The sequence below is a fragment of the Maniola hyperantus genome, chromosome 22 (assembly GCF_902806685.2).
Source record: "Maniola hyperantus chromosome 22, iAphHyp1.2, whole genome shotgun sequence".
Taxonomy (NCBI): domain Eukaryota; kingdom Metazoa; phylum Arthropoda; class Insecta; order Lepidoptera; family Nymphalidae; genus Maniola; species Maniola hyperantus.
Genome location: NC_048557.2, coordinates 5,854,123 through 5,878,567, shown reverse-complemented (window position 1 = coordinate 5,878,567; position 24,445 = coordinate 5,854,123). Strand labels below are relative to the sequence as shown.

At 39.1% G+C, this 24,445-nt stretch overlaps 1 protein-coding gene across 1 annotated transcript; it reads right to left on the bottom strand.

Annotated features, from left to right (window-relative positions):
• Nucleotides 1-3,887: 3,887 nt before the first annotated feature.
• Nucleotides 3,888-24,090, bottom strand: Cyp301a1 (Probable cytochrome P450 301a1, mitochondrial). The gene is made up of 8 exons (XM_034980598.2): nucleotides 23,592-24,090; nucleotides 11,255-11,448; nucleotides 10,268-10,469; nucleotides 8,107-8,269; nucleotides 7,482-7,651; nucleotides 6,873-6,951; nucleotides 6,006-6,203; nucleotides 3,888-5,294 (listed from the first exon to the last, which is right to left on the bottom strand). The coding sequence occupies exons 1-8, from the start codon at nucleotides 24,065-24,067 to the stop codon at nucleotides 5,187-5,189; spliced, it is 1,590 nt and encodes a 529-aa protein (XP_034836489.1). The 5' UTR covers nucleotides 24,068-24,090; the 3' UTR covers nucleotides 3,888-5,186.
• Between the last annotated feature and the right edge of the window lie 355 nt (nucleotides 24,091-24,445).

Below are 24,445 nucleotides of genomic sequence, written 5' to 3'. Positions count from 1 at the left end.
GGAAACTGACAGTCAGCCGGAATTCTATGTGGTCGTAAAATGGAAACCCGCACGTGCACACTCAAGGTAGGTACATACAACCTATGATACAATGTTTCAGTTCAATAAATAAAACGCATTGTTATTGGTTATTACTTACTCAGTTACTTATACATGTTACGGATCAAATCTATAAGGTGTGCAAAATTGACAATGCCCGGCACAGACTTTGCCCAGTTTCCGACATACGAGTATACACTCACTAGCAGAATTTACCCGGGTACTGGTTTATTCCAAACTAGATGATGCCCGCGACTTCGTCCGCGTGGATTTAGGTTTTAAAATTCCTGTGGGAACTCTTTGATTTTCCGGGATTACCGTAGCCTATGACACTCTTCAGGTCTTTAACTATATCCATGCAAAAAATCATGTCGATCCGTTGCTTCGTTGCGACGTGATTGAAGGACAAACCAACAAACCAATATGGTTTAAACCAACAAACAAAATATATACTTTCGCATTTATAATATAAAAATTCCAAATTTGCGTTCAAAAGATTATACCGTGCTCACCTACTAAATATTCAAAAGTTGGTAAGCTAGTTTGTGGCAGTCCAAACAACACAACCACCCCTAAAAAACCACTCACCTAAAAAACTATGTTTCATTTGATTAATTTATAATAGCAGTTAACATATAAATAAAGAGCAGAATTTTGATTTATTTTTATTATTTTATTTTAAGTTTAATTTTAAGTACGTAATAATACTAATAACCAGGACTTCCCTCGTTTGGGCTCGAACAGAAAACCAGCGTTGTGGTTACATCGTGTAACCACAACATTCAGCTGAGTTCGGGCCTTTTCGTTGGCACGACACATTGTAGACACTAGGTACCTATTTGTTGAATTAAATTTTAAGGAATGTTTTTTTGTAAATTACTTGTGTTTATCGTGTGTTGGATCAATCAATAAAATATGTATTCTAAATAAATATGGGTAGGTATGGGAATGGGTATTTGACGCATTTCATTTTATTCAACATTTTCTGCACAGAGCGAATCGTGCAGAAGTTGACTCTACCCAGGCAAATTCCACCTTGCACATCTTGTAGACCTTTCTTGTAGCATATTAAAAGTACATTCGTTCAAGAGAAAGTAATAAATCGTCGATCGATTGAAAGCATTTCAAACTCGAATGTCCGAGAATGATAATAGGTGATGATGATCACTTAAGGTCGCCCTTTGTTTTTATATCCCTTAATTTTTATTGTTTGTAATATTATATGTAACAACTAGCTTATGCTCCCTAACCCCTGTTTCACACCCTTAGGGGTTCAATTTTCAAAAATCCTTTCTTAGTGAATGCCTACGTCATAGTAGCTATCTGCATGCCAATTTTCAGCACGATCCGTCCAGTAGTTTGAGCTGTGCGTTGATAGATCAGTCAGTCACCTCTTCCTTTTATATATTAAGAAGATAAAGATGTTTAAACAAATAAAATACCTCGTAAACGAGAAGAACTGAGATATCGTGATCTCAAGTCTCAAACAATAGACCTCGATCGCCACAGAACACGATCTTGTACCACTTTTATCCTGCGGCTCCCTACGAATCGTTTGAGATCGTCAATCCACCTAGTATGGAGTCTCTCAAAGCTGCGTTTTCCAGTACGAGTTAGCCATTGAGAAGTCTGGAATCCAAATAGTAACTACTTACTTAAATCATCATCATCGTCAACCGATTGATGTCCACAGCTGAACATAAGACTCTTATAGGGACTTCCACACGTTACAGTCTTGCGCCGTCAAAATCCGCAGCTGCTCCCTGCGACTCGTTTATCCATCCATCCGCCTAGTGAGGGCTCTCCCATGCTGCGCTTCCTAGTGCAACTTAGGGGCCTCAACGTCTATCAGTTTTTTGAGCAATGTAACTCACCCATTGCTACTTCAAGTTCGCCTTTTGTTGAGCTATGTCAGTCTCTCCAGTTCTTCTGTACGGATCTGTACATTTCTTTATAGATACTACGAGCGAGCTGTGGTAGCCTAGTGGTTAAGACGTTTGCCTTCCATTCGGAAGGTCGGGGGTTCGAACCCGGGCACGCACCTCTAATTTTGCGGAGTTATGTGCGTTTTAAACAATTAAAATTAATATCACTTGCTTTAACGGTGAAGGGAAACATTGTGAGGAAACCTGCATACCTGAGAGTCCTCCATAATGTTCTAAAAGGTGTGTGAAGTCTGCCAATCCGCACTTGGCCAGCATGGTGGACTAAGGACAAACCCTTCTCACTCTGAGAGGAGACCCGTGCTCTGTAGTGAGCCAGCGATGGGTTGATCATGATCATGAGTACGAGCAAGGCTCTCTCCATCTGCCGTAGAATGACTCTGAGCTTTATTTTCAGACCCATAGCACTAGCCATGCACTAGCTAGCCCCATAGTTAAAGTACGCGGCCGAAAGTGATGAACATCGGCCTTTAGAATGAAATTTCATCTTTGTAGAGCGTTGTCTCTGTCACTCATACCTATATGACACTTTGTCGGTCTCAATGACCGAGACAGTGCTCTACCTCTGTCTCCTTCTAAAGATCGATGTTCATCACTTTTTACTTAAATATACGTCAAATGACGTCAAAATGACGTCATTTCGATGTTAATGAGACATGGTTCCAGCGTAATAGCGCAGTTCGCGGGACTTATATTAGGCAACTTTTTAACGACCGGATGGACGTGTGTTACTGGAGAGTAAATATCTGCTAAGCACTAACTTTGCGAGAATAAATACCCACTTATCTTAACTCCAGTTTCCAGTTACTACAAGTAGATAGGTACATTGCTGCATACCTAGGTACCTACGCAGTTACACAACATCCTAGTGTAACATCGTAGCCAGGTTCCTCGATGAAATGATAGACATACATAGCCCGTTTAGTAAAACGTTTATTTCTCTCGAGCACTATTAGATATTTACCGTGACTTTATTTCGTTTACTTGTTTAGCAATTATTGATGATTCACTTTATTAGGTAATACGTAAATTTACGGTCGTGGACCGATATTAAAACGCGTCAATACTGACAGAGCAAGACTGGGCGTTAATACCGCCAATAGTTCTTATTTATAGACTTTATGATTTTAGTATCATGACTTGTAAAAATATTTATACTGAATTTATTCAAATCAAGACATATATTTTTTTATATTTAAATTTGAGTCAAATGAAGACTTTGTATTTTCTTTATTTTAGTCAAATAGCCTCAAATATTAATTTATGAAATAAAAAGCTAACACTAGTAACGCATAAAACCTCTATACCTAATTAGAAAATTAGGTTGTGCTCAGAATCAGTACCTAGTTAACAAAGAATTCAGAAAATGTGCATAGAAAGCCTGTATTATTACAGAAATGTTATATTTAATTTTGCGGATGCGGATATCCGTAACACCCCTACTACTAATGCTGAGAGCGCTTTTAAAAATTAATCTTTGTCCGTATGGTCATTATCAGCTATGCGTTTGCGCATCGTTCATCCGCTTGAGTTGAGTCTTTGTACAGTTGTTGTTGGTATTTGCATAAATGTTTCTGATAGTGCAATAAACGAACAGATTGCGCGCGAGTCGCACTGCAAGTTCAAGAGCATCAGCTAGTCTATCTAATCTATAATATAAAAATGAATCACCAAATGTGTTGCTCATCGCAAATCTCGAGAACAGCTGAACCCATTTCGCTAATTCTTTTTTTATAATATTCCTTGAAGTACCTACCTATGAGGATGGTTCTTACGGAGAGAAAAATTTAAAAAATTTGAATCGACTGTTAGGCGGAACGAAGTTCGCCAGGGCAGCTAGTTTAAAAATAAAACAGCTGGTTTTCTCAGTATATATTTATTTATTTACAAAAAGTAAGTATATAACATGGATAATTATATATTGTACCTACAGCTACCTAAACAATATTAAGATACTTTTTATAGTGAAAATAAAATGAAACACGAAATAAAATTATAAATTAAAAATTAAACTATACAGGCAATTGTCTCCACTATAATATTTAAGGAAAACATCGTAAGGAAACCGGCATACTTGAGAATTCTCCGTAATGTTCTCAAAGGTAGGTACCTAATCTATATGAAGTCTGCCAATCCGCACTTGGCCAGCCATGGTGGACTATGGTCAAACCCTTCTCTTACTAGACCCGTGCTCTAGAAGTGAGCCGGTGATGGGTTGATCATTATGATGATGAAATTATTTAGCTACGAAAAGATATTTAATATACTTACATTTACTTACATAATAAATATTGAGCCAGTTAAACCATTGGTTCGGGTTACTGGGTCACTAACATCATAATAATTGTCAAATATCGTACTCTTATGGCTGAAATTAATATTGATCAATTTATCTGTAATCGTCGACTATAGTAATCTTACGGCCGCAATTAATGATTAATCAATCTATCTGTAATCGTCGACTATCGTACTCTTACTACCGAAATTAATAATTAATCAACCGTGATCATCGAATATCGTACTTATATTTACGACTGAAATAAGTTCCTAGCAATATTGTTATTCGTCAAAATGAAAATATAAAGAGAGAAAAAAATATAAGAAAATAAATAAGTTTATCGACAGATTACAGATAGGTAGATTGATTATTATTTATTATCTACTATTAATTTCAGCCGTGAGTCGAGTCCAATACCTATACGTATATCTGCAAGCCCCTTACTATTATAAACAAAGGTCACTTTTAGATTGGCTATTCCAAACAAGAAAATTTATGAATGCGAGTTTGCAGCTTTTGCCTGTACATACTAAACTTTTATTTTATTTTATTTTATCCATAGGTAATATTATAAATGCGAAAGTGTGTCTGTCACTCGATTGTTCAACCGATTTTGACGAAATTTGGTACAGCGATAGCTTGCATCCCGGGGAAGGACATAAAGACATAGGCTACCTTTTATCCCGGAAAATCAAAGAGTTCCCACGGGATTTTCCTAAATCCACGCGGACGAAGTCGCGGGCATCATCTAGTTTTACCATAATTTTATTTTATTTTAACTTGATTGCTAGCGGATTCGTAGAACACGATTTATTATATTCGCATGTATTCGGAATAGCTCTTCCATACATTTGTGGAATGATTTTATGAATTAATGGAAGAGTGTCATAACCCTCAGTAATGAGGAGTCACAAGGAGACACAAGTTTATCGTTCCAGCATGCGCAAGCGCAGCGGGCCATCAGGCGCGTACATGAATGTGACGGCGTACTCCAGCGGCGCGTGGTGGTACTCTAGCCTATACCTGCGCAGCAACTGGAAAACAGAAACAATTTGTTTTTTATATCATAGATCTCTGTATCAATATTTGTATAGGTAAGTACCTATTCTTGGCGAAAACTGCCACAATTTTTCTTTCAGTCTGCGTTAGCCTGACCTCCTCGGTGTTGGAATCGAAATGCTCCATATTGGCACTAACCAATGGGCTTCACTAGGTAGGACAGGTATGCCAATTTCAGTGATCCGTAATGTATACTATATCTTCACAAACTCATGACCAGGGCAAATATACCTACGTCAAAAAAACTTCGTCTCCTTCTCTATATGATGAGGAGTCCACTGCATGAGGATATAGGTGAGGCAAAATTGTGTTCATACCTTAGCCAAAAGAATTTGTATATCTTGAGATCAGTGAATTTCTGTCCCAAGCAGATCCTTGCGCTTGCTCCAAAGCGTAAGGCAGAGATGCGAAGGAGTTCAGGCGGCCTGAACTCATCAGGGTTGGAGAGGAACTTCTCCATATTAACCAGAGGGCTTTACCAGATATGCGAATTCTTGACCACAGCAAGCTGTCGTATTGGCAAAGTTGCCAAGATAAAAAACTCAGTGTTCCGTATACCTTATGAGGTTTATGCGAGACAAGGCGCAAAATTCGTCTACTTATCTTTGTGATTGGAGTCTTCTGCGTCAGTACACCAGGCTATCAGCAGAGAGAAGCGGTCTCTTGAGGCAAAATTGTTTCCATACCTTAGCCAAAAGAACTTGTATCTCCAGATCAGCGAATCTCCGTCCCAAGCAGATCCTCGCTCCAAAGCCGTAAGGCAGAGATGCGAAAGAGTGCAGCCTGCCATTGTTCTCCAGCCACCGCTCCGGCCTGAATTCATCAGGGTTGGAGACGAACTGCTCCATATTCCCTGTCACGATAGTGGGGAATACCACTTGTACCTGAAAAAAAACAATTGAATAATGAACCTCTACAAATAGATTTCCTTTTAATTAAATGATGGAGGTCTCCACCTAAAGCCACGAGATGACGCTACTATTAAGCAATCGCCACACATTTTGGAGCTATCAAACGTTGTCTCGAAGAACCGGTGAGGCCCCGCCTCCGGAGGATGCCAGACGGGAAGAAGAAAACGCCCATAAATAGATGACCTGGAGCGTGTCCTCCGCACACGTCGATCGTCTTGCTGGGCTTCCCACAAGCGGGTTCCACCCGGCAGGGCTGGGCCACGACGGCGTGAGGACCGCTCTCGACTCACTTATCCTCACTGAGGAAGAACGCTCGTAGGCCTAAATGGCCAATCCAAGGACCCCGGCGCATTCACGTCAGGCGATTGAGAACACATGCAGGAGGCCTTGACTCGGACATGTTTCTCCCACGCCCTTACGGGCGTCCGGGATTGCTACGCCACGTTTGTCTCGAAGATCTTCCGAAGAATTGTAGCCAAGACTTCGCATTTCATCTCCAACTAAGAGAAAAACTTGTCCAAGAAGGTATGACAATAAAGCAATGGGTGACTATTGAGTTTTAATTAAGTTTCAAAATGAGAATTAGGACTTAGGAATGAATAAAAGTAGGGACTGAAAACCCAAAAGGTCTTGGCTACTTACTCCTTTTGGAATGTGATATCCACAGATGACGTCATCTTCTTGAAGAGTTCTGCCATTACCGATGACTGTTGAGTACATTCTGAAAAATTTGCTTAGTTATAAGTCAATTATTGGCCATTTGGAAGAAGACGCGAATGCTCGTCAGGTGAATTGCATCTGCCCTTAATGACGTCACTTCGTGATAACCACGGCTGTATTGCCAAGAGTGTTATGAAGAAGAATTATATAATTATATTATGATGTAGGTAATGGAGATTGTTTTTGAATTAGTATACAAATTATCATCCATACTAATCCATACTAATATTATAAATGCGAAAGAGTGTCTGTGTATCTGTCTGTCTGTCCATCTGTCTGTCTGCTAGCCTTTCACGGCCCATCCATTCAACCGATTTTGAAGAAATTTGGTAGGTACAAAGATAGCTTGCATCCCGGGGAAGGATATAGGCTATTAGATGAAAGAGTAATTTTATCGTTTTATCCCAGAAAATCAAAGAGTTCCCGCGGGATTCTTAAAAACCTAAATCCACGCGGACGAAGTCGCGGGCATCATCTAGTAATACTATATTATACTTTCCCTAATAAAGTCAATAACCTCGAACTACTAACCTAAAAACTTCCCTGACAAATGCTTTGGTATAATGAAGTTTTTCCAAGTCGGAATAGGTCAAGGGTTTGCTGGGATCGGGGAGGACCCTTTTTATTTCCTCCGCCATTTTGTCCTGTTGCTCCAGCCTTGTCGCCGCTTGGTATAAAATTGAGCAGACTGCCATTGATATCTGAAAATTGAATTTTGGTTGTCTTATCTAAATATATAAAAGTCCTTCACCGGGATGCAGGCTATCTCTGTACAACATTTCATCAAAATCGATTGAACGGATGGGCTGTGAAAAGCTAGCAGACAGACAGACAGACAGACACACCTTCGCATTTATAATATTAGTTTGGAAGTATGGATTTTGAATCAGTACCCATATTATTATATCAGTACCCTTATTATACATATGAAAGTGTGTTTGTTTGTTTGTTGGTTTGTCCTTCAATCACGTCACAACAGAGCAACGGATTGACGTAATTTTTTGTATGGGTATACTTAAAGACCTAGAGAGTGACATAGGCTACTTTTTATCCCGGAAAATCAAAGAGTTCCCACGGGATTTTTAAAAACCTTAATCCACGCGTACGAAGTCGCGGGCATCAACTAGTATTATTATAAAAGCTACTATTTACTAACCGTATCAATTCCCACAAGAATAAGGTCTAGGGCCATGATAGTCGCAATCTTCGGGTCGCCCTCGCTCTGCAGAACTCGCTCGAGCAAGGAGAGATCGTTCTCTGACGTGACTTTCTTGGTCTTCAAACGCTCCAGTGCTTCGTTGATGTAGCGTGAGCATAATCTGCAACAATAATTTAAGTAAGTATATGTTGGGATAGGTCTGGGACAACCCTCCACCTCCCATGGCCCCACCAACCTCTCGGTTATATGGGCCGAATCGCGGGAGGGCGCCCGTTCGGTACTTGCTCTTGGCATTTTTCCGGGGCGCCTTCTTCACTCCCTACAAATTATTTTGTCTTTTCCTTGTCCCTTATGCTCACTCTCCCCCCTTGGGGGCTAGACGTCACTAACACAGCTGTGATCTCCGCTGCTGCTCCTCCGTGGTGCCGGCCTGGCACCTGCACGCTCCGAGCTGCTTCGCCTCTTATGCCAATGGTGCGCGAATTCCCGTAGCCGGTTGTAGTTCCCCGCCGATGAGACAAGGTCCGTGTAGAAGACCGGCCCCGCTTCCCCGCGTACGATCCCATCCAACATCGTCACTCGCAAGTCCTCATATAGGGGACACTCCCACAGCACATGGTGCCTATCCTCGTCGCCAAAGCCGCACTCGCATGCCGGGCTCTCGCACAACGTCATCCTATGCAGGCGCGCCCGGAAACAGCCGTGTCCGATGAGGATCTGTGAGGTCTCGTAGTCCGGCGCGACCCAGGTAGCCCCGAGCCTGCCGGATACGTCTGGGAAAAAGCGTCGCAATTCGTCACCCCAAATCTCCGCAGACCACCGCTCCTGCCACATCGCAATTACATCCGACCCGATATCCCGCTTGCGTCTGCTCAACTCCTTCTTGGGCACGGACTGGCGCACCTCTTCGATTCTCCCAACACGGATCAATTCCAGGTCGGCCGGCAACACACCCGCGAGCACCGCTAGCGCAGCGGAGCTGGCGGAGCGATACGCTTTTGTGAGTAAGATGAGGGAAGACCTCTGCGCCTTGATGAGCGTCGACCGCACGACGTGAAGCGCCGCCCTCCCCGCCCAGCACGCTGCAGCATACGTTATCGTCGCTACGAATGTTCCACGGTACAGGATGCGCAGCGCAGGATAACGGATGCCCCAGGATGAAGTCGACACACGCGACATCTTCCCGAAGCATCTCGCCGCGCGCTCCCCGATCGCCAACGCATGCTGCGCGAAGGACAGACTTGCATCGATAGTCACGCCAAGATAGGTGGGATAGGTCTGCCTTAATAAGATAATGATGATGATGATGATTAAGACGGATAAGTCAGGATTACAACGTATTAGATTAACCGAGCCTACGTGGGCGCACTAACGATGATATTCTTGCACTACGAGATACAACACAGACTACCCTCAACAATAACCATAGCAACTAATTATGAGTCATTGACATCAACGTCTCCAATGAGACTAGACAACGCTGACTGACCCTACCTAGGTCCCTACCTACACCGGCTCCTCCATCCCCATACCGGTCCCAGACCAACCAGCTAACCTGGCACACCACAACCTAGTACTATAACCTCAAACAACAGAAACCACACAGGTGACAACAAGAATAATGATAAAACCCACAGTACGACACAGAGTGTCTAATGAGAAGTGCCCTCGTTGTAATATTTTCAGTACAATCAATATTTTCAACATTCATCGAACCATGAGACCAAGTTAGGTTTGCATTCCTAGTTAGTCAACATTCCATGGACATGTACAAAGCGATTTGCTTCCTCGTTTCTAATACGCATCCCTAGGATATTATCGTTCCTAATCCGTGTTTCTTTGCTGCCTAATGTCTATAATAGGTGTAGCAAAAGCAGAAAGTAATGTACATCGACCTTTAGAAGGAGATAGCGGATTTGTAGAGCATTGTCTCTGTCGTTGAGACCGACGAAGCGTCATATGAGTGACAGAGCCAACGCTCTACAAAGCTGAAATGTCATTCTAATGGTCGATGTACATTATTTTCTGAACAGAATGCTCAACTTACTCGACAAAGAAGTTCATATCCACTTTGATCCATAGCGGCTCCGAGTTGCTGCTAGTTTCGGGAGGACAGGCAACCGAGCCGGACTGTTGAACAACAAAATCCTCAACTTACTCGACAAAGAAGTTCATATTGTTGACGTATTTGGTCCACAGCGGCGTGGGGAAGTACCGCCAGTAAGGCGCCTTCAGCTCGAGCACGGCGACGTTCCGCAGCGCGAACTTTGCCGCGTCGATGATGCGTTGCGGCTCCGAGTTGCTGCTAGTCTGGGGGGACAGGCAGCCGAGCCGGACGTCAAGCGCCACGCGACCGATACCTAGGAAGAAAAAAAACACTAGTCAATAAGACATCAAGTTAAATTCACCGCCATGCGATCAATAGCCTCATCTGGTGACAGAAGGGCTGACTCATTTTTGCGCGATGGATCAGCCTGGCTGTCCAGCGCGGAAATGCAGCCAGTATTCTTGGCACCATTCCATGCGGGACTAAAGACTAAACAGAAATCAATATAGAACAAGAATAACGGTAATAAAAATAAGGAATTCTAAAGAATCAAATTAGGTTATGTCAGGTCTGTCATACTAATTTGGGGCTGCCATACTGATATTTTTAGAGTTCCGTACCTCATAAGGAAAAACAGAACCCTTATAGGATCACTTTGTTGTCTGTCTGTCTGTCTGTCTGTCAGTCAAGAAACCTACAGGGTAGGTAGGTACTTCCCGTTGACCGAGAATCATGAAATTTGGCAGGTAGGTGGGTCTTATAGCTGGCTTTAGGGGAAAAATCTGAAAACCGTGAATTTATGGTCACATCACACAAAAAAAAAATTGTGGTCATAAACTAATAATTAGTATTTTCAATTTTCGAAGTAAGATAACAATATCAAGTGGGGTATCATATGAAAGGGCTTCACTTGTACATTCTAAAACAGATTTTTATTTATTTTTAGGTATAATAGTTTTTGATTTATCATGCAAAATGTCGATAAAATACGATTGTATTACGGAACCCTCACTCGGCCGGTTTTTTTTAATTTGCCGCGGTTTTTCATTCTCTCCTTTCGTTAGCCAGACTCTACTAATGATGATGATGGTGACTTACACTCGAGGGACCACCGATGGATATCGTTGTCGAACTCGTGCGGCAGGTCACCGACCTCGTCCCTCGCGTTCTCCATGTATCTGATGAAGTCTTCCGTCACCAGCTCGATGGGTGTTACGTACTTCTTCACTGTTTGCGGCTGCAGGATCGGCCGTTGAACCTTTGAGCGAAATTTGCGCCATTGCTCGCCGTGCCTGAAAGTTAAATTCAAAGTCAAAGTATTTATTCAGAATAGGTAACATATATACGCTTACTGATAGTCAAACTTATTGTTAATTTGTAAGATGATAATTAATTAAATTAATTAATTATAATTAATTAATTAATTATAATTAATTGAAGAAATTGCGAAAAGAGTTATCGAGTCAACCGGGGACCCGAGAGCTGGCAGCTACCTTGGTCAAAGAATTAGTTTGGCCATCCAAAGGGGTAATGCTGCCAGCATCTTGCGTACAATGCCTCGCTGCGGTGGTCTCGACGAGGTTTTAGATTTAATTTAATTTATTTTAGTTTTAATTTAATGTTGTTTTTTTTTTAGATTTAAGTTTATTAATAGTTGATTAGGTACGTACTTAAAACTAAAGCTACGTGGGGCCAAAGTTTTTAATAAGTAGGTATTAGGTAACTTACAAAAACTCCATCGCTCGCTGAGCGACTCTGAGCTAAGGTAGGTAGTAGGTACCTATGAAGCCCATATTAGTTAACACTTAACGAACATTATTATCATGTCAACACTGAAAACCTAAGCACCTATTCGTCATACCAGTAAACCAGTGGTATGGTTAAACCACGGCTTAAACTGACCATATTATAAACCATGTTGAAATCTCCACTGCAACAGGTGCCTGAACCGCGAAGCAAGTAGGTAGGTATTTCGCAAGTTATAATGAGCATTGAGCATTCGTTTTCGACAATAAACGCCATGATTATCATCAACCGATAGACGTCTACTGCTGGACATAGGTCTCTTGTAGGGACTTCCTAGTGGGAGGTCTTCCAACGCTACGCCTTCCGGTGCGAGGTCGCCATTCCAGCGCCTTGGGACCCCAACGTTTATCGGTTTTCTGAACCTTGTGCCCTGTTAGCCTTGTAGCCTAGATGTCACTCTCCAGATTTTTAACTACATATATCCATACAAAAATCATGCCGATCCGTTGCTCCAGGGCGACATGATGGAATGACAAACCAACAAGTTTATTTACTTATAACGCTTTTTTTGGTAGTTAATTTAACTTCTATATAATATATCGTCAACTTGTAAGATTGTGAGTATTATTTTTACAACCACGCGTGCTAGCCTATAATACGGCTATTTACCTACCAACATTCTTTTTACGGAGCCGTGCTAATAAGGCAATTTACATTCTATCAACTTTGAGTTTTACCATAGAAATATCGTTGGTTTTTACCACAGATCACCTTTTTAACCCTCTAACTATGATGCCACTCGTGTATACCTATTATTTATTAGCTTATCATACTATTTTTTATTAGGTAAATAAGTAGTAAAAAGTTGTGAGCCTAGTGGTCAGGACGTCCGCCTTTTAATCGGAGGCCGGGGGTTCGATCCCAGGCACACGCCTCTAACTTTTCGGAGCTATCGGTTTTAGCGGTTGAGACATGAAAACTGAACAGATAGACAGATAGTTTGTAAACAAATTAATTCTCTATTGCTGAGATTAAAATAATGAATGCAAGCTGCGTTGCATTATTACAATGCAATAGGCATTTGTGGACTGCATAGCATCGTATCTTAAGATAGATCGTAGTCAAAGGGGTGTGTAGGTAAGTATAGTTATTCAGAGTGATATAATATACCTACCTACTGAATAGGGTACATTGGAATAACACAATATCATGCATGCCCCAGGTTTAATTCCTGGCAGGGTCATATAAATTCTTGATTTATATATTTTTAGGGTTTCCATACCTCAAACGGAAAAACGGAACCCTTATAGGATCCCTTTGTTGTCTGTCTGTCAAGAAACCTATAGGGTACTTCCCGTTGACCTAGAATCGTGCCATTTGGCAGGTAGGTAGTTCTTATAGCACACGTAAGGGAAAAAATCCGAAAGCCGTAAATTTGTAGTTACATATCACAAAAAAAAATTAAAATGTGTTCATGAACAAATAATTAGTATTTGCAACTTTCAAAGTAAAATAAATATAAGTAGCTACCAAGTTTGATATCATATTGAAGGGTACTTTATATGTAGATTTTAAAACAGATTTTTATTTACTTTTATGCATCAAAGGTTTTATTTTTCGTGCAAAATGTCGAAAAAATACGATTGTAGTACGGAACCCTCGGTGTGCGAGTCTGACTCGCACTTAGGCGGTTTTTTAATTTGCCCAGGTGTGATCGCAGTAGCCCACTTACTGCTTCGCTAACTAAATATAAAAATTAGGAACATTAGAGTCTGTAAGTGGTGACAACCTAGTGGTTAAGAAATCGGCCTCCTAGTTGGGGGTCCGGGGTTTAATCCTGGGCACGCAGTACGAACTTTTCGGAGTTAGGTGCCACGTGCATTTTAAGCAATTAAATATTACTTGCTTTAACTGTGAAGGAAAACATCGTGAAGAAACCCGCATGCCTGAGAGTTCTTCATAATGTTCTCGAAGATGCGTAAAGTCAGTCTGCTAATCCACACTTGGCCAGCGTGGCGGATACGGCCTAAATCTTGCTCATTCTGAGAAGAGACCCGTGCTCAGTAATGGGCCGGCGATCATAATAGATGATGATACCCAGAATAGCACAGACCAGCTGACTGCCAGTGACAATTATTCCTGAAAATACCACACGACTGGTCATGATGGTGGTGATGATATTTTTAGTTTAATATTTGCTTTTATTTTAAGAAGAAAATAGCAATTTTCTATTACATAAACATAGGTACCGTCACTCTTCAGTATACAAAGTACAAACACGCTAATACTAGATACTTAAAGATGACTAGGCGCGAAGTATACCTAATATTGACTTATCGACAAGGCTGAGTGTGTTTGTTCATACTTATGTGGATGTTATCCCTAAGGGTTTGCCTTTGTACATGTTCTTGGTGCTTACCTTATAGTACGCGACAGGTCAAGATGGCAATCGGTGTGGGGACGCCCCGCGCAGCCCTCGCGCTAACCCGGTGCGGGATAGCTCGAGTGACATGCGGGTGTGCGGGGCGTCCTCTCGCCTTATATCCCGATTACCATCTGGACCTGTATCTATCGGCGTACTATACTTGATTAGGTATTCTATTTCTCAATATTTCTATTAAGATATGGTCATCGTCATCAACCGACAGACCGCCTATGTACAATAGGTCTCTTGTAGGCATAACGAATTCCACACACCACAGTCTTGGCCGCTTGAGTCGCTTCAATTCCATGTTTGATGCCGTCAATCCTCCTTAGTGGAAAGTTTGTCAACGCGGCGCTTTCCGGTGCTAGGTCACCATTCCAACACCTTGGGACCCCAACGTCTATCATATGTTATTTCGAACTGGGTTCTACGTATTGCCACTTCAGCGTCGCAACTCGCTGAGCTATGTTGATTACTCTGGTTCTCTTACGGATCCTCTCATTCGATTACGTAGAGAAACTTCAAGTAGAGCTCTCTCCATAGCTTAGTGACTCTGAGCTTTCTTAAAAGGCCCATAGCGACCATGTATCTGATCCATGTATGTTACTAACTAACTAACTATTATTAAATAAACAAACTATTATTAAAGCGATTAGCGAATTGTTTAAATAATTGTTGTTTATATAATTTTGATAAGTAGTTCTATTCTTATCAAAATTATACGGAATCAATTAAAAATGTACCATTATAACGATTTTATAGGTATCACCTAATGAATAGAAAATCATTATAAAATTGGTGTACCGGAAGTAATTATTGATGGTAATGGGTACTAGTTTGTGCATGCATACTACGTTCAAATAGAGATGACACAGACGAGCAGTGTACCTACTGTACTGGGTAGGTAGATATGTTACTTTCGCTTCGCCCTACTTCCCAAGTGGAGCAGTATCACTACACGTCTTGCGGCAAAACTAGAGTGTAGGTACAACGCCAACATCCTATCAAGGACGTTAACCCTCTCATGATTTACTTGAAGCTCTCATACATTGTGGCGCCTCATATTAATTATTTTCTTAGTACAAAATATCTAAATTGACAGAGAGCGGAGCGAGACCAATAATTAATCTATGTGACAGATCTAAATCTAGTGCTAAACGGAGCGCGCTGGTTTTACTAAGTATTTCAATTCAAAGTGCTTAATCTAACCTAGGCAATTTGAAAAGATATTTAACGGATATTGGTACTGGTTCTTAGCATAATTTCATTTCAGAGTATTTGCATCCTCTTCTTACTAATGTAATATGAAAAAGACAGACGCAGTTTGACAGTTTTAAATTTAATTTTTAGACAAATAAAACCCGTGATAGCGAACAGTCGCGAGCCATTGGCGCTAATTCTGTTGTACTCTAACCTAAACCTAAACTAAATTTTAGATTCTTTAATTTTAGGATTTCTATTTCTAAACTGCATTCGCTTTTTTGCTTCAACTAAATTTAAACATCCTAAATGGCCGTCTAAAATGACGTTTGAATTGAATAGTAAGTGTTGCTATTTAAGATAACAAGAACTGCACTAAATTTGTGTTTGATTTTCCCCTTTAATCTTAAAACTATTTTTTGCGAAAAATATCGAACTATGTTACTTGAAATACAAAAATAATAACTTTACTTGATTTATTTAGGTCGAATCACAATAAAAGTGTCGAAAATTGAAGTTTTGTTCATTTTATCGTGTGAAGTAGGCTTAAGTCTTTGATCAAAAGTGCTAGAACCCAGAGCCGTAAAACTAGTTAAAAAAACAGATCTATTATTTTTGTTGCAAATATAATTTCTAACCTAATTTCTTTGTGTTTTGTGGTTAAAGAATCTTAGTTTTTGTTACAAAACTTTGTGAAAATAGTGGTTATGTGCATAAAATAGATAAAAGCAAAGAATTTTGCTTGGAATCTTACCTACCTACCTTACCTTGAAATCACCGAGGTACCTAATTGTCAAACTCTTGCTAGGAAATCAATGCAAACAGATGAAAAGCAATCATCCTAAATAACTGACTGCCACAGAGTACATTGAATATACAGGTAAAGGAATATACAGCGAGGAAGTTCTGAAACTTGGCGGTATACTTACAAATCTGGCGTGCAAGGACGTGGAACGAGGTATCCATGAATTCTGCTATGAATTCAACAAACTAAGGCGGTAATGTGATTTAAGGCATGAAAGTACCTACAAGATCAAGATTGAATGTATATACCTACGTGTATAATAATAATAATAACAGGTAACAGCTGGTATCATCATAATGATCAACTCATTGCCAGCTCACCTCTCAAAATGTAGTTTGGCCATAGTCCACCACTCTGTCCAAGTGCAGATTGACAGACTTCACACACCTTTGAGAACACTATGGAGAACTCTCAGGCATGTAGGTTTCCTCACAATGTTTTCCTTCACGGTTAAAGAAAGTGATACTTAATTGCTTATTAAACAGCTAGTACATATTATAATATAGCAAAAAATGGAAGTGTAGCATACCTATATAAAAATAATAATTACAGGCAACAGTTAGTATCATCACACAATCAACTCATTGCCGGCTGACTACTGAGCAGGGGACTCCTCTCAAAACGGGAAGAGTTTGGCCATTGTCCACCACTCTGGCCGAGTGCACATTGACAGATTTCACACACCTTTGAGAACACTATGGAGAACTCTCAGGCATTTAGGTTTCCTCACAATGGTTTGGTTCACCGTTAAAGAAAGTGATGCTTAATTGCATAGTAAACAGCTAGTATGCATAGCAAAAAATTGAAGTGTAGGATACATTACACCTTTCAACACATCATCATAACAAACTTTCAACGTTGATAATTTTTATTTCAGCCCATTTCATGAAACCAAGTATATGGAGTCTGCGAGTTAAAAAGATGTTCCGTCACTCATCTACCAAAAATGAACAGTTGTTTCCTAAACTTAATTTTTATTTAAATGTTATTGAAATAAATATTAATTATGTACAGTACAGAATGAAACATATGTATATATTTTATTATTTTATTTAATAAAAGTAATTGTTAATTAAGTATCTGATTGAAGTTTTCTTGCTTTTGTTAGGAAATTCTTGCCTTCATCATACTGAGCAGCTGTAGTATGACTTAGTTGTACTAGTACTACCTGAAAAATGAAATTTATAATCTATAGGTATAAATAAATAGTTCAAAATTAGTTTTCAGTCCCTATTTATATCAATTTCAATGCAGTCTTCACCATAACAATTATAAAATCATTTTTTGAGGTTTGCATATTCTTTGGCTAAAATCTATAGAGTACTTATACTTTGAATTAGCTCAGACTAGACATAGTTAAAACATAATACTTTAAGCACAGATATGTATAGAGAGCATACTTTGACTTTGCTCTGACGTAAGTTTCAGTTAAAACGAGACAGATTTATGCCAATGATATAACTCTGTCTCTTTTATCAGTATCTTAAGTCTATGCAAAGTCAGAGATCTATAGATTTCAAACTAAATAAAGGTTGAGTCTATAGATTTCTGTATTAATTTGTAAAATTATAGGAATGTGTAGAAAACTTTAGTCCGTTTTCAATAAAATAGATCTAGAAAAGATAAAAGAAATCAAATTATTTTTTGACGTTATTTCTCTTCTAACTATGGGTTCCATACCTCAAAAGGAACCATTATAGGATCACTTTAGGTACTAGAAGTACCCTATATACTTCTTGTGACCTAAAGGCAGGTAGCTAGGTCAGTACATCATCATCATCATCATCATTATCAATCCATCGCCGGGTCACTACTACTGAGCACGGGTCACCTCTCCGAATAAGGTGTTTTGGCCATAATCTACCACACTGACCAAGTGCGGATTGGCAGACTTCACACATTTTTGAGGATGTTATGGAGAAGTCCTAGCTTTTCTCTCTCTCTTCTGTACATATTATGTAAATGTAAAAATATAAACTGACTGACTGACATCAGCATATAAGCTGCTGACTCCTGAGTCTAGTAATTTATTAAGCTGCTGAGTTTAAAAACTTGAGAATTTGCATGTAAGGAACGTTTACTTTAAGTACCTATATAGACCACTACGACATAATTTTCAGATACTTACATAGGTACTTATTCCACCCGAACAAAGCTGGGGCAGGTACAACTCAGGCAGGTCAGCTAGTTAACCTGAAATGTGATACCCATATGGGTATGGGTATACCTATATAGGTAAACTGGATATAAGGATATGTTTAGGAATTACAAGATGTATCTACTAGGTACTTCTCAACTAAAACTTATCAGATGATTAAAGTGAACCCAGGCTATGTCAGTTAGTTGTAGTTATCTATACTGTACTGTAGCTAGTATAAGTACCTACTTATGCATGTAATAGGTAGTCTTTCAAGCAGGTATCTACTGAGTTGAAAATAAAGAAGTAACTGGGTACTACTCAAGTACTTAGTTCAATACTAGGGGTATGTAAGTATAAGACATAACTAAATGTAAAATCTGTTAATTTAGCCTATAAATAAACCTTTAGGTGAACTCATTAAGATTTTAGAACTTAAACTTTATTATAAGTACCTACTCTACCACCACACTTATTCTGCTTTATTTTTGATATGTTTAGCAATAAGTAGTAGGTAGTAGGAATTAATCTCATTGATAATGATAACAAGGCATCAAGTTTTACCTTGGCATACCTAATTGGCAAAGATTTATGTTCACACTAATATTTAGGTAGCTACCTATGCAAGTTTTTGTCTCTGGGTATGTTCCTTTATGCATCTAACCTAGTTGGGCACAGAGATTTTTCACAAGGACACATACTAGTGAAGGATATACTTATAGGCTACTTTTATTAGGTAGGTAGGTAAGTTAAGTACCTACAGAAAAGTATCCTAGTCCCACAGGATTTTCGAACAGCTGCCACTTGCTAGTTAAGAAATAAGGAGACTTAAGGATCTTAGGTTTGCCTTGCTGAAGCCGCCAGGATGTCTGTGGAGGTGTCTGATACTCTTAGACAACAAAGTAGATAACCAACCTAATTATTTTTTGTGAATTAACGACGAGCCAGAGAAACCACGTATATTTCCATTTTATAAAGTTTAAATTAAATTAAAACACTTAAAAGATACTTTTTTTATCTTAAATATAACAATTCTAAACTCAAATAAAAATATTTCTTTCAAAACACGTCCATTTTGCCATTTAAGCAGACTCTTTAAATTTAGTGGGCACCTCGCGAGGTCCACTCTAATTTTAGAAAATTTTAGGTTGACGTTTCTTAATTTAGGCATTTAGTTCGTGCAACAGAATAACTTTTGCTCTTTAAAATCTAAATTGAATAGTTTAGTGCTGTCAAATTCAATTTTAGGTTAGACCTGTCATTTAAGTGGGTTTTCAGAATAACACACCTTTCTAAGTCTAATATTAGACATTTTAAAATTAGAAAACCGCCTAGAGAATCGGCCCCATTGTTTAAATTTGTAGCGTGCACTAAAATTTAGAGTCTTTAAATGTAAAGTTCATGTTCTGTGACTTTTTAGCATTGTTAAAAAGAAAAGGATGCAGATACTCTAAACTTAGTTTAGAGAAAGACAACGGAATCGGTGCCATTGTTAATTTAAAATCAAATGAGTACCTTTAAAACTCATGTAGGTATAAGGATAATTCGATAATTTCATACTAGGTACAACCAAATATTAAATACTTAGGTATAAACTTTTGTTGACAAGAAATCTTAACGTAAAACCATGTTGCTATAAAAGGCTATGATCAACTTTACTTTACTAGTTACTACACCGGTTTTACCCACACCAGCAATGATAGGTGTAATTATTTCAGGTTCATACAAATAACCTCCTTAACAAGTGTTAATAAAGTTTAATTTACAAATGTGTCCCAGGATGCTCGGTAAAAATTCTCTCACGTAAAAGTCTCGAAGAGAAACGTCTAGGCTTACGCACTATACGCTCATTGATATTAATCATAATAACTCTGAATAAGTTAGCATTAACAAGTAACTTATTTATCTAAGTTAATCATAAGGAAATAAAAAACCGGCCAAGTGCGAGTCAGACTCGCGCACCGGGGGTTCCGTACTCGAGTATTTTTTCGATATTTTGCATGATAAATAAATAACTATTATGCATAAAAATAAATAAAAATTTGTTTTAGACTGTGCAGGTAAAGCTCTTTCATAATATGATTTATCCCACCCCACCTACTAATTTTTTTTTTTATGAACACATTTTAATTTTTTTTTTGTGATCTAACCACAAATTCACGGTTTTCGGATTTATTCCTTCACTAATTGCTATAAGACCTACCTAGCTACCAAATTTCAGGATTCTACGAGTAGGTTAACGGGAAGTACCTTAGAGGTTTTCTTGGCAGAGACGACGGACAGATGGACAGACAGACAGACAACAAAGTGATTCTATAAGAGTTCATTTTTTCCTTTTGAGGTACGGAAACCTAAAAATAACTAACCAGTATCTGCGTGCGGTTATTCGTGAAATCTTCGGCATTATTTCCACCAAGCAGATAAGGCGCTCTCTCTGAACTTATTTTCTTTATTTCCCTTTTTAAAATCACATATGCTAGCTGGACTTAGACATTCCTATCTATGGCCTACGAAGCAGCTTCATCTATTAACATCCGTGCTAACAATGTTATGAAGTGATAATGATAAGTGATAAATAAAAATGCAATGTAGCGCGGCATCACAATGCCATGTCATAATAATATCTACTGTTTACTTATGGTGTTTTTAGCACAATAACGCACAAATTGACTTGTAAGGGCTTCTGTAGTTCATTGAAATCCATTTAATCCCGTAGGCCTATTCCATAGCCTACTGTCTCTATGTAATTCTTCTTCTTCACTAAAATTTACTCTATGTAGGTAGGTACTTAATTATTGTACATTATTAAACGTCCGCGACTTCGCTCCCATGGAAATTTTGAAAATCCAGCCTTAAAATCTTCTTGAAAATGTTCGTAAATTGCCGCCTGCGACCTATCATCTCCTTAAAGGACGGAGGAGAAAAAAGTTTCACGTGTTTTAAATTTTAACCAAAGGCTAGGTTTTTTTCTTTTTATTCAGATATCTAATCAAGGCTAGGTGTCAATCATCACATCATCCTGCTGCAGCATTATAACCCTTTGTCCTGGCCTCGAACCTTTTCATCAGTTGCGAATTGCGGTCCTTCGAATCTTTTTCCGGAGAACTCCCTGATATTCGTTTTTTCAACGTCCTAGATTTAAAAATTGTTTATTTACACCTACCCACCCGTCTAACTTGTGAGGCTACATTCTACAACATATCCCATATTCTTAGGTTCCCATTTACCTTTACTAATATTAAGGTTTTTGTCATCCTACTGTAATAACCTCGATATAGTCTTTAAGGCCACCTCCAGTAGGTACTCAACTGTAGTATAAGTCCCGCAAATTGCTAATGCGCATGGCCGCCATTTTAGTGACGTCAGCACTAGACTGAAGTTTCGAGCTGATGGTATATTTTTATTTAAATATACGTCAAGTGACGTCAAAATAAAAATTTCGATTTCAATGAGACATGGTTCCAGCGCAATAGCAATTTGCGGGACTTATATCAATAAAGCGCCTTGTTTATAATCGTATGAGCTAATCCATACCCAATAGCCAAGTGCATTACAAAAGCAGTTGCATCATTTCACTGCCTAGGTCTAAGTTACGTCCTCGGCCCACATCGCATGCATGATGGAGCAAACAATCCACTCAGTTATGCTAATAGGCTAGGCTATCATGAATTGCTTAGGATTATAGGACATCTAGTGACAGATACGAATATTATTATGGTTATTCTTGCGTCGCCGCCGCCTTGAATTTACGACGAGTGGACATCCAATGGAATATACTTACTTCAAACCCTGATGACAAACCCGAAAGTTTTATGTAAAAAGAAGATTACTGAGAAAGTATTCTGACTGCCAACAATATAACGAAATCTTCTCTGCCATTAGGTCAAAAAAAGCTTAAATATTATTAGTTCTCATGCAACGCAAGTCAGTAATCACGCAGAGGTTGCTCATTTAAAAATGTAGCTTCCAGTTTTTACCCAGATCGATTATCTCTCGATCTTCATAGCTTTTTCTAAAGAAAATATTGAAGTCTTAGAAGATACTGGTAAAATTGAAGCTTCTAGACCTCGTTTGAAACAGTTGTTAAAACATTGGGAGAACATTATTAAGGTGGCGTGAATTCATTTGTGCTGACAAGATGAAAATGAAGAACTAGGTATACACTCTCGCCGGCATTGGCAACATTTGATAGGGAATCGAGATCTGGCAGTGTCCCGTTTTCTAAGTGAAAGATATTATTCATGCATTTGTAAACAATAATATAGTTAGGTACAGTGGAACTAACTTAGTGATACAATTTCTAATCGACACGCGAAAAGAATGCGTGCGAGTATTTTGCGAAAACACCAACATGAATATAGGAAGAATAACATTTACAAATTACAATTCATGAAATGCTACGGCAACCAGGTATTCGAGAATTTCGAGAGACAACGAGGGCAACTACAAAGTGTAGGTACCTATACCTAGTTTGTTGGTTTGTATTTCTTATGGCAACGGATGAACGTGAAAGTTAGCTTGGATAAAATTAAGTATAATTAACTATTCTAGATAGGAGAGCGACATTTCGTCACAACTGAATCCATCGGATCACCTAAATTCACAAAAACAACAAAAAGCGAGTAGAACATAAAATTAAAAACAAGTCGATTAGCCGATACGTAAGTTTGAAAACCTGATTTTTGAAATATTATAAAAATATGCAAAACATCATTTGAGTCAAGGTAAGTATATCACGATGGAATAGACTCTCAGTAGAATGGAAAACCTTGATTTTATGTGAACGTCAAAATTCCAACCGGTTTTATATACATCCCTGATATTTATGTCCCCGATTTGCATTTCTAATTTTCTATAGGTTTTTAAAAACTAAAAATCTCTGGACTCTATAAAATTATTAGGTGCCTACTCGTCTAATAATTTTGAAAGACAGTTTATTATGATAAAATAGGTCTTCATTACAAGCAATTCTCCTTAATTCCTTGGATCAATTTCATCCATTCGCATTGCTTTCTAAATATTATTGTTTTTTTATATACAGTAGTAAGTACTACCTACACACCTTTCCTAGAAAGTTAAGAATCCTGTTGTTTTAATATTTATATTAGTCAAATAAACTTACACTCCAACAACACCAGGCAGCTCTCCAAAAAAATCCTTTCGGACCTCCGACTTGTATTTCACGAGACAAGGCATAGCAGGCCTGAAAGGCGTAGGCCCTTCCCTCCTGTACATCCTTTCGATCTCATCTGCATCGTACACAAACAGCAAATCCGGTCGCCCAATGAGACCACCCAACCGAACAATTCTACCGTATCTCTCCAAGAACAACTTGGTCACTTTCGCGAATTCCGAAATGTCGAACTGCCCGATGATTGGTACCATTCGCCACGTATTTCCTAGAAGAGGAATCGGCTTAGGTCCTGGAACTTCAGAGTAAGGTTTGGCATTGGCGAAAATTTCCTCGTTTAAGGCAGCTGTCGGAGCGATTTGGGATCTTTGCCGTTTAGAAAAGGGGCATCCCGTTGTCGCTTGGCGCGTGTTTGTGAGTTTGAACGGACGCGAATACGCGGTCAGAGAACGCAATGAGCGACCCATAGCGATTAAGGCCGCTTCGACGACTGGGGACGCGACGGTTTCGTTCGCCTCGGAGATCGTAGAAATACCGTTGTTCTCGCCGTATTGCTGTCACGGACATCGATCTTTGCATTCTCTTTTTTTTGTTTGATTCAATTCTAGTTGTTTTTTTTAATTTCCGAGCCTACTCATGTATAATATCGTTATTAAGCAAGGTATTATTATTTACCAAACCGAATATATTATGGGTAGGCAGGATTGGTAGGCTGCTTACCCATTTATTCGGTTTGGTTCCTAATGAGGTGAAATTCGATGTAGGTACCTACCTAATTAGCTTGAACTTGCGTGTTGTATCAAATTTTCTCTTTTTGTAATGAGTTTTTCATTTTTCTAGTAGGT

What these genes read in the sequence shown, in the direction of transcription:
- Cyp301a1 (XM_034980598.2), bottom strand. Translation starts at nt 24,067, where the DNA reads ATGGGTCGCTCATTGCGTTCTCTGACCGCGTATTCGCGTCCGTTCAAA. An exon ending in TTCTTGTGGGAATTGATACG is followed by an intron (nt 7,652 to 8,106) that starts GTTAGTAAATAG and finishes TTCAATTTTCAG; the next exon opens with ATATCAATGGCAGTCTGCTC. An exon ending in TTTGTCAGGGAAGTTTTTAG is followed by an intron (nt 6,952 to 7,481) that starts GTTAGTAGTTCG and finishes CAAATTTTTCAG; the next exon opens with AATGTACTCAACAGTCATCG.